Here is a 10388-nt window from a genome sequence, read left to right on the forward strand (position 1 = left end):
TTTCTAACCGTGTAGGAATCGGAGGCAGCACGATGCCGTAGTTGCCCACTTTTTCACCTCGCCAACGACATAAGCCCAAAACATTGCGGAAATGGTGTTTGACCACGCTGAAGATGGTTAGTTAAGTATGAATTAGAATATCCATCGTTAAAAAATGCCAATTCCATAAAATAAAGTAATTTGAACCTGATTCCACAATGCAAACACTACGCTTCAACTAATGTTCTGGGCGTACAACCAAACATGGCGCTAGCAATGAGCTGATAAAAAAAATGTTTCAGCAGGTTACCATGTAATATTGAAGACGTGGACATCTGGTGTGTACAATCTTTGCCATGCTTCTTGCAAGCTATTCCTCTATGTTCCAGCTAACAGAGCGACTTCACATTCAGGACAGACACACAACGCATTATTGAGAGAACGCCAGGCAACGATAGCAGATTCAGCAATCACTGAGCTAAGCTAACGAAAGGTAATGAGTGAGAAGATACTAATGGTGTGCACATTGTGTGCAGTTTTAGTAGTGAGACTGGAAGCGCGCTGTTTGGGCAGACCTCTACCCGTCCTGGACGACGAGGCTGCATTGAAAAACCGCGAACCAGCCTTCAAGAACCCCAAGCCAGGTACCGTACTGCTATGGTTGGTTGTAGCCTAGAGTCGCAACTTTCAACACCAGAAATGGTACATTTTAAACGAACTAATGTTCATTTATTATCTTGCCGAATTTTTTTTTTTAAATTTATACTCGATTATGAAATTTTCTAATTTCGCAGAGCAAACCTAAACAACCTTTGAATCTCGTAACGTCCACGTTTACTTGCAAAAAAAAAAAAAGATAATTTAGAATTTAACTTTGGCTGAAATAAAAGCATGTATACAGAACCTAGAAACAATGTAATTATAATAAATAAAGATAACTATTTCCGGATTTTTTTTTTCTCTCGGAAAAGTTGCTACTTTAGAAAAATTCCCTTTTCTTTCGCTCGCGTATATGACATAACATACTCTCGAAACATGAAAAAGTTATCACTAGTGCAAATCTGTGATATGTCTGCAATTTATACTAAAACGTTGAGATTTCTAAGGCCAGTTTCACACTAAGCAGTGGTTGGTCGTTTCTACTCGGTGATTTCTTCTAGATCAATAATTGATTACACGTGCGTTTAAAAAAAAAAATATTTAGTGCATCCTTGAGAGACCTGCCTTGCGCACTCTTAAGAAAAGCGGTCGAAAGAACAATCGCCTATAAAACGCTGCGGAAGCTAGTCGCAGCGGCAGAAACCCGCGGTGTGACACCGGCCAAACGGTGTATAAAGGGCTGAGATTCTTCTCTCGTTCGTTACTGGCCCAAGGCCGCCCAGGCATGTCAGGAGAAGTGTGGTCTGATCAGGGTCACTAGTTGAAGCTAAACACCGGAGACACCCGTGGGTTCGATTGCCTGACCGTAACAGAGCAAATGCCACCAGCTCACTGTGACGTCTGCTGGCTGAGATGCTGTGGCCCCTCGCTTCTTCCATTGGCTCGTAGTTCTTCAGAAACGCGCTGTGCCCCGATCGCCGAAGCAGCACGGTGACAAACTTGATCGCATCCTGATTTATAGCAAAATCTTGATCGTGAGCTTACGGGTCGGAGTTTTCTGCTTCTTGGCTTTTAGGTTTAGACCACGTACGAGGAAATGCCCGAGGTTACGGCTTGCCAGCTGCAGCCACTGGTCCTCGCAGGGAGGGAAAAGGGGAGGGGGCAGGGTCGGGCCAATCAACAAGTATAAATACTGTGTAAACACTACGCAGAACCCCAGGCCTATAGGCCTGATTCACCTGGACTTACAGATACGGGCTAACTACCCATGCACGTGTCTAAAAGGTTTCGTCGGAGCGGCTCAAACAGATTTACAGTATCAGACAAACCCGAAATTACCCGTCCACTTGAATTACCGTACACTAGCACGACTCCAAATGCTCACCAACACACCACAACCTCACTGGTGGTGGAAGGGAAGGGGGGGTTAATCACCCCTTCTCCTCGCCGAACACCAAAATGTAACTTTCTTTTGGCATCACACTACAAGCCAGCGCACAGGCCCGTGTGAAAAACTCGTCTCACAGAACACGCACCTCGTCCGTCGACCCAAGTGACTCTACAAAAGTGTGGGGTGCATCTTGAACTACAGTGCATAGAGCGAGTAGTAGACTAATCGGTTTCTGGTCTCACGTCACACAAAATTCCCCGGATGTGAATATGAAAGTTGTGCAATTAAAAGTTTTTAATCGCTCTTGAAGAAGCAAGTCGAAACGTCGGGCGAATAATCATTTTCTCGGACATGATTTAATACAATTTCTTGGACATAACCCATTGTAGTTTCGCACTGTTTGTCATTAAAAATATTCAAGAACGCAAATTAAGAAATAAAAAACAAAAACGAAAACTAAATCAGCTGACGTCAAACATATAAACCAAACGATGAACCTAAACCGGTATTATGGACAACACAACGACGACAGCACAGACAAACACAGCACAGACAAACACAGTCAAACTTAAAAATCAGACAGCAAACGAATTCCGTGGAAGGAATTTAGTCATGTAAAAATATAAACAGCACAGACGAACCATCGTTTAAACAATAAAAGTAAATGCAGGCAGACAACAAAACTTGGACAACGCAGCAAATATACGAACACAAAGATGAAGATAAACTGATATTATGGACAGTACAATGACGACACCCCCAACGATCACAATAAGTTTCCTATGACAAAACAGTTGCGACGTTGCAGGAACTGGCAGACTTATATCGTACACTGGAAAATAGGATTATGTTTTGAATTCGTATTTGTATTTATAAATTTTTCCCATGACAAAAAGTGCAAAACTGCAGTGGCGGATGTCCAAGAAATTGTATTAAATCAAAATCCCCAATTGCATGAGTCATTTAAGGAACGTGTCCCAGGACGTGGGCTAATACGTGAACTGTGTGCTGTGTAGGAGTGCTGATGAGGGCGCTGTGGCGAGGCGGGGCGGGGCGGACAGGACGTCCCAAGAGACGCCCCCGGAGGCGATGGACGTGTCCGCGGAAGACGTCCAGGTGGAGAGGCCACGAGAGGCCTGGACGCGCGAGATGCAGATGCAAGTCATCACCATACGTCTCCTGGGGAGGCTGTGGCGACTCCAGCAGGACAGGCGGTCCCGCGGTCCTCCCCAGGAGGCGGTGGAGGTGTCAGGCGAAGTCCCGGAGGAGAGCGCGCCTGAGGCATGGAGGCCGGAGGATCTGGTCTTCTATGCGTCGATCGTTGTCGTCGCAGTGGCCATGGCGGGGCTGCAGCTGGCCTGCGTTCGCCTGTTCGAGGAACAGCAGCGCCGGTGGGATGCCCCGAAGGACGCCCCGTGCCAGGTCTATGTTGAACGTACGGTGGCAATGCAGCTGGCCTGCGGTTGCCTCACCGAGGAGGTCCAGCGGGGCCAGTGAGCCAGCAATGCAGCTGGCCTGCGGTTGCCTCACCGAGTAGGTCCAGCGGGGCCGGTAAAGCCGGCAATGCAGCTGTCCTGCGGTTGCCTCACCGAGGAGGTCCAGCGGGGCCCGCGAGCCGGCAATGCAGCTGTCCTGCGGTTGCCTCACCGAGGAGGTCCAGCGGGGCCAGTGAGCCGGCAATGCAGCTGTCCTGCGGTTGCCTCACCGAGGAGGTCCAGCGGGGCCGGTAAAGCCGGCAATGCAGCTGGCCTGCGGTTGCCTCACCGAGGAGGTCCAGCGGGGCCAGTGAGCCGGCAATGCAGCTGTCCTGCGGTTTTCTCGGGGTATCTCCCACTGGACTGTTCATTACTTTGAGCTAAACCTCCATACCGCCTGGTGACTATTGCGATCTCTGAAATTGAGGAGATTCGTTCGTAGTACCGGACGGTTTGGCTACGAATTGAATTGAATTGAATTGAATTAAGAGGTTGTGGACTCTGCCCCCCCTCATCTTTGGGCCAATGGGTGGCAACGATTGTTGGCAATAAGTCGGCCAGCTGGTTTATTTACAGTTGAGAGCGTGAGCTTTGCCGCCATAAGCTCCAACAACGGCTAAGAGGGCAGCAGGTCGGGGGTTTAAAACCCACTGCAGTAAGCAGAGACCTGACGGTCAATAGTACCGATAAACTGAACAGTCCATTGTCCGGCACATAATGACACAAGAACAGAAGAAATGGTTCGAAGAACTATTGGAACCTCCTAGTGCGCCTTTTCAAGGCGATTGGTCAGAAAGACGGAAGGCAATGGCTGATGCCATAATTGGAAAAAATCTGGATGCAAAGAAAATTACTGTATTGGTGGACAAACTGCTGGAACCAAATATTAATTTGGCAAGTATTGGAACTCCTGGTCGAGAAGAAAGAAAATGGATTGTAAATATATGGCCCATTATCCATGGACAAGATCGTGCAGTCGTAGGACTAATGCTAAAAGATATTTTGAGTGAAGAAATGCAGAAGAAACATGCTGATAAAGATATTAGTCAAACTGAATCTTTAAATTCAACAAACTGGGATGAGCAACAATTGTTATTTCAAGCTGAAAAACTTGTTAAAGATCTTACTTACTACTCAACTACTGAGATTTCTAAGGTAATCAAGAGTGCTACAAACTATATGCTTCCAAGAATTGTGGAATTAAAAGGATTAGTAGACAGAGTATTACTTGATAATGCAAAAATGAAGGGTATTATTGAAACCCAACAACAGATGGCCTCACGAGCTGTTACTGCTGGACCAACTTATTCATCTACCTTGATAAGTGGGAAAATTGACGAAACAACAGAATGGCCTATGTTGAAGCCAAAGAAGGAAATTGTGTTTGTTCTTCCTGAAAAGGAAGATCAAACAAGTGAAGGTACAAAACAGGATCTTCTAAGAATAATTAATCCTATCAAAGAGAAAATGCAGTTCCAGAGTATTCGGAAGATCTCAAGAGGAGGGATTCTTATAGAATCTGAAGATAAGGAAACTATTGCGAAATTATTGAAGGATGAAAGATTCAAGAAATCGGGGATTCGGGTTGAAAAACCTAAGTCAAGGGGTCCAAAAATTATAATTTTTGATGTGCCCAAAGAGTATGACTCTAAAAAATTTTCAGAAGACCTTTATGAACAAAATCTCTCAGAAATGGATACTTCTAAGGAAGAGTTTATCAAAGATTTCCAAGTAAGAACTAAACGTGTACATAAGGATAAGACAGACAGAATACACATGATAGTAGAGATAACACCTAAAATAAGAAGTCTTCTGAAGAGAAAATCATCTATATATATTGGATTTTCATCATGCCATTTTAAGGACTTCATATCTGTATCTCGCTGTTATAAATGCCAATCATATGGTCATATAGCCTCTAAATGCCATGGAAATTTAACCTGTTCGATATGCAGCGAACAGGGACATAAATATCAGGAATGTGGAAAGAAACAAGATAGTGATAAATGTATTAATTGTAGAAAGGAAAATCGGGAATATTGTCACCGAATAGATTCTACGGCATGCCCGGTATAAAAAAGGTTTCTCAAAAAAGAACAAGAAAAGATAACATATGAATAGACAACAAATTATTAAAATTGGACAGTTGAACATGCAAAGATCTGCTGTAGTAACTAATGAATTAATTCAAATTGCTCAAGACAAGGATCTTGATATTCTAATGCTTCAAGAACCATATTGTGTTCGTGGGAAGATTGTTGGCATACCTGGCAAGATAATATGTGCAGGTGAACATCCTCAAGCTGCTATTTGGATTCGAAATCAAAGATTAACCTGTATGCCATTAGCAGGACTGACAAATCAATGCCATGTATGTTTATTAGTTGATTGTGGAATCTTTAAGATTAATCTGGTTTCTTCTTATTTTAAATTTTCAGATGATATATCAGTAAATCTGGAACATTGGCAGAAGATAATGGATGTACTTAAGAAATCTAGAGTATTATTCTCTGCTGATTTAAATGCCAAATCTGCATTATGGAACTCTCCTATTACAGATGATAAGGGAGAAGAAGTTAACAATCTACTTATTGCAAATGAACTAGAAGTATTAAATAGAGTTGGCACACTCCCTACATATGTTTCACCGGCATGGGATACTGAGACTTATATTGATGTAACTATTTGCGACAGAAGGACTTATCCTAAGATTTCGGAGTGGACTGTATGCCAGGAGAGTAGTAGTGATCATCGATTAATTCTATTTCAAATAAACCTGGATGCTGAAGATGTAATATATCAAGCCTATAGGAAAAGATACTCTCATAGAGCTATTAACTGGCGGTTATTTGATAAGGATTTATGCAGAAGATCGCAAATATTACTGGAAGATACTCCTGACGATATAGAATTATTTGTTCATAATGTAACTGCATTAATAATTGAACTATTTGAAAAATATTCTAAAGTTTTGCACCCCAAAAGCCTTGAACATCCCTGGTGGGATGATGAACTTGAGAAACTAAGGATCAAACTTAAAAATTTAAGAAGAAAATTGAAACAGATGTGGACTTATGAAGTAATGCACACACTTAAAGAAAATTATAAAGATACGAAGAAAAAATACAAGATGTTAATTAGAGAAAAAAGATCATCTTGGCTTAATTTAGTTACCAAGAAAGGAAATGACGATCCTTGGGGTGTAATATATCGACTATGTGCTGAGAAGAATAAGCTTCCTACAGAAATACCAGGCCTTGTTGTTGATGTATTACAGATATGCTCTATATCAAAGAATTTAAAAATTATTCTGGATGGACTTCTACCGGATGATTGTTCTGCAGACGAGGATGAATTATGCAAACAGAAGAGGGAAGAAATGAATCAAGTTCCTGCTACTCTTCCCATACCTGAGTTTACAATACAGGAGTTAAGGAATATTATAAAGGAGCTAAAGCCGAAGAAAGCACCTGGACTGGATAATGTAACTGTAGAAATGCTCTGGAGAGTATATACTAGAATGGAAGATGTATTGTTGAAAATGTATAATAGAGCCTTGCTCCAAGAAGTTTTCCCCAGTGCCTGGAAAAAGGGTTTATTGAAAGTTATATACAAAGGATATGGGAAGGACCCTTCGCTGGTTAAATCTTACAGGCCTCTTACTATGTTACCCATTTTGGGTAAAATATATGAGCGCCTAATAAGTAAAAGACTACATGCTTACTTGGAGAAAGTTCATGGTATGCATAATCGCCAATATGGATTTCGCAGAGGTAAAAGTACAGAGCTGGCTCTGATGGATGTGCTTTCTACAGTTGAATCAAGCTCTTATGAATATATAATGGGAATAACAATCGACATATCTGGGGCCTTCGACAATGCTTGGTGGCCCCAGATTATGTTTCGATTGAAGCAACTGAGGTGTCCCTCAAACATTTATAAAGTGATACTTGATTTCTTATGTGATAGAGAATGTACATGTCAACAGGGACACGTAGTATATAATAAGACATTAACCAAAGGCTGTCCTCAAGGCTCAGTCCTTGGTCCACTTCTTTGGAATGTGCTATTTGATCCACTTCTTAGAGAAGAGTTACCAGAAGATTGTGTCATATACGGCTACGCCGATGATGGATTTTTATTAATCCCTGCTAATTCAGATTCATGCTAGAAAAGAAGTCTGAAGAGGCTTTAGGTATTGTTCACCAATGGGCAACTGCTTCTAAACTAAAGATTGCTCCAGAAAAAATGGAAGGTATTTTACTCAAGGGTAAACTTAGTGTTATTGGCCTCCCACAGTTCGCTACGAGGGACGTGTTGTAAGAATTAAACAACTTGTTAAATATTTGGGAGTACAGATTGGGACTGGATTCCGAATCCACGAGCATATCAAGTACATAACGAAGAAATCTGCAATATTATTCCACCGATTACGATCTACTACACCTGTTAATTGGGGCTTAAACTATAAGACCCTAGAGATTATTTATAAAGGAGTTTATGTGAGTATTTTAACATATGCAGCTGGTGCTTGGAGTCGCATTGCTTGTCAAGTTCATCCTCGAAGAACTTTATTATCCAGCCAACGAACTGTACTTATTGCTATAACTAAATCTTATAGAACAATTTCAACAGATGCACTCCTAGTTATAGCCGGACTTATACCCATTGACCTAGTTATATATGAACGTGGGCAAGTATCCCAGTTAAATAGGGATAGGAAGATCACTGTGGCAGAGAAGAAGGAACTTCGGCGGAATGTTATATCAAGATGGCAGGAAGCTTGGGACTCCTCAACAACAGGAAGACATACGTACAATATCATACCTGACATTAACGCAAGACTTAAATGTCGGTGGATCACACCGGATTATTATGTATCGCAATTTCTCAGTGGCCACGGAAATTTTAAAACAAAACTCTATTCACTTGGATTAGTACAGTCACCTCTTTGTCAGATTTGTGAAGTAGAAGATACAGTACTGCATGTTTTAAATCAATGTAAGAAGACAGAAGATATCAGAGAAAATTATACTCAAGAATTACTGACACTAGGATATGACTTTCAAGATCTTCGAAGTCTTATCCATAATAAGAATTCTTTTGAAATTTGGAGAAACCTAGTAACAGAAATGGGGAAACGGTTAGAAGAATTTGACCGGTGGTATGCATCTGTGGAAACGGACAGCGATGAAGATTGACTGTAAGAAAATTTTAGAGGAATTTCTCTCCAGTTGATTTACGTGATAAACATTATGAAGATAAACTCTAAATATAGATGAAGAAAATTTAGTTCTGGCAATGGAATATAATTAAGGTTTGAAGCAAGAAGGAAAATTTGTTCACTTTCATGATGTGATAAATATAATAGTCTAAAACCCATTTTAGGTGAAGAAAATATTTATTATAATTTATGGTGATGGTATATATTCAGAAGATTCTGAAGAAAGAAGAAAATTTTTGTTTAATATTATTTATTTTGTTTACTTTAACATTTATTGGATAGAGGAAATTAATCTTACATGAAGATATATAATATGTATATAACATTAACTATGGGGACAAGTCAATATAATCTCTTACTAACCCCGATAAACCCTTTAAAAATAAGTTAATATAAAGATTATATGATTTGAAGATAAAACTATTACTAGATTGATAAATCTCCTATTATACCCTAACAGGAATTACATATAGGAATGAAGCAATAGAAATAATGCCTTTATTATTTATTGGAGAAATCTGTCCTGCGGTTGCCTCACCGAGGAGGTCCAGCGGGGCCAGTGAGCCGGCAATGTAGCTGGCCTGTGGTTGCCTCACCGAGGAGGTCCAGCGGGGCCGGTGAGCCGGCAATGCAGCTGTCCTGCGGTTGGCTCACCGAGGAGGTCCAGCGGGGCCAGTGAGCCGGCTATGCAGCTGGCCTGCGGTTGCCTCACCGAGGAGGTCCAGCGGGGCCAGTGAGCCGGCAATGCAGCTGTCCTGCGGTTGCCTCACCGAGGAGGTCCAGCGGGGCCAATGAGCCGGCAATGCAGCTGGCCTGTGGTTGCCTCACCGAGTAGGTCCAGCGGGGCCGGTAAAGCTGGCAATGCAGCTGCCCTGCGGTTGCCTCACCGAGGAGGTCCAGCGGGGCCCGCGAGCCGGCAATGCAGCTGTCCTGCGGTTGCCTCACCGAGGAGGTCCAACGGGGCCGGTAAAGCCGGCAATGCAGCTGGCCTGTGGTTGCCTAACCGAGGAGGTCCAGCGGGGCCGGTGAGCCGGCAATACAGCTGGCCTGCGGTTGCCTCACCGAGGAGGTCCAGCGGGGCCGGTGAGCCAGCAATACAGCTGTCCTGCGGTTGCCACACCAAGGAGGTCCAGCGGGGCCGGTGAGCCGGCAATGCAGCTGTCCTGCGGTTGCCTCACCGAGGAGGTCCAGCGGGGCCGGTGAGCCGGCAATGCAGCTGACCTGCGGTTGCCTCACCGAGGAGGTCCAGCGGGGCCAGTGAGCCGGCAATGCAGCTGGCCTGCGGTTGCCTCACCGAGGAGGTCCAGCCGGCCGGTGAGCCGGCAATGCAGCTGGCCTGCGGTTGCCTCACCGAGGAGGTCCAGCGGGGCCAGTGAGCCGGCAATGCAGCTGGCCTGCGGTTGCCTCACCGAGGAGGTCCATCGGGGCCAGTTAACCGGCAATGCAGCTGGCCTGCGGTTGCCTCACCGAGGAGGTCCAGCGGGGCCAGTGAGCCGGCAATGCAGCTGGCCTGCGGTTGCCTCACCGAGGAGGTCCAGTGGGGCCAGTGAGCCGGCAATGCAGGTGGCCTGCGGTTGCCTCACCGAGGAGGTCCAGCGGGGCCAATGAGCCGGCAATGCAGCTGGCCTGCGGTTGCCTCACCGAGGAGGTCCAGCGGGGCCGGTGAGCCGGCAATGCAGCAGTCCTGCGGTTGCCTCACCAAGGAGGTCCAGCGGGGCCA

General features: G+C 44.1%; 2 protein-coding genes across 2 annotated transcripts; both read left to right on the top strand.

Annotated features, from left to right (window-relative positions):
- Nucleotides 1-419: 419 nt before the first annotated feature.
- LOC134530380 (uncharacterized) lies at nt 420-6808 on the top strand. The gene is made up of 2 exons (XM_063365155.1): nt 420-623; nt 2986-6808. The coding sequence occupies exon 2, from the start codon at nt 3059-3061 to the stop codon at nt 3464-3466; it is 408 nt and encodes a 135-aa protein (XP_063221225.1). The 5' UTR covers nt 420-623; nt 2986-3058; the 3' UTR covers nt 3467-6808.
- On the top strand, nt 3533-10044 carry LOC134528250 (collagen alpha-2(I) chain-like). Its single transcript, XM_063361708.1, has 5 exons — nt 3533-3754; nt 4810-4864; nt 9272-9401; nt 9504-9809; nt 9912-10044. Exons 1-5 carry the CDS (start codon nt 3533-3535, stop codon nt 10042-10044), a joined length of 846 nt encoding a protein of 281 aa, XP_063217778.1.
- The last annotated feature ends 344 nt before the right edge of the window (nt 10045-10388 follow it).

Source organism: Bacillus rossius, chromosome 1 (genome assembly GCF_032445375.1).
Source record: "Bacillus rossius redtenbacheri isolate Brsri chromosome 1, Brsri_v3, whole genome shotgun sequence".
NCBI classification, from domain to species: Eukaryota; Metazoa; Arthropoda; class Insecta; order Phasmatodea; family Bacillidae; genus Bacillus; species Bacillus rossius.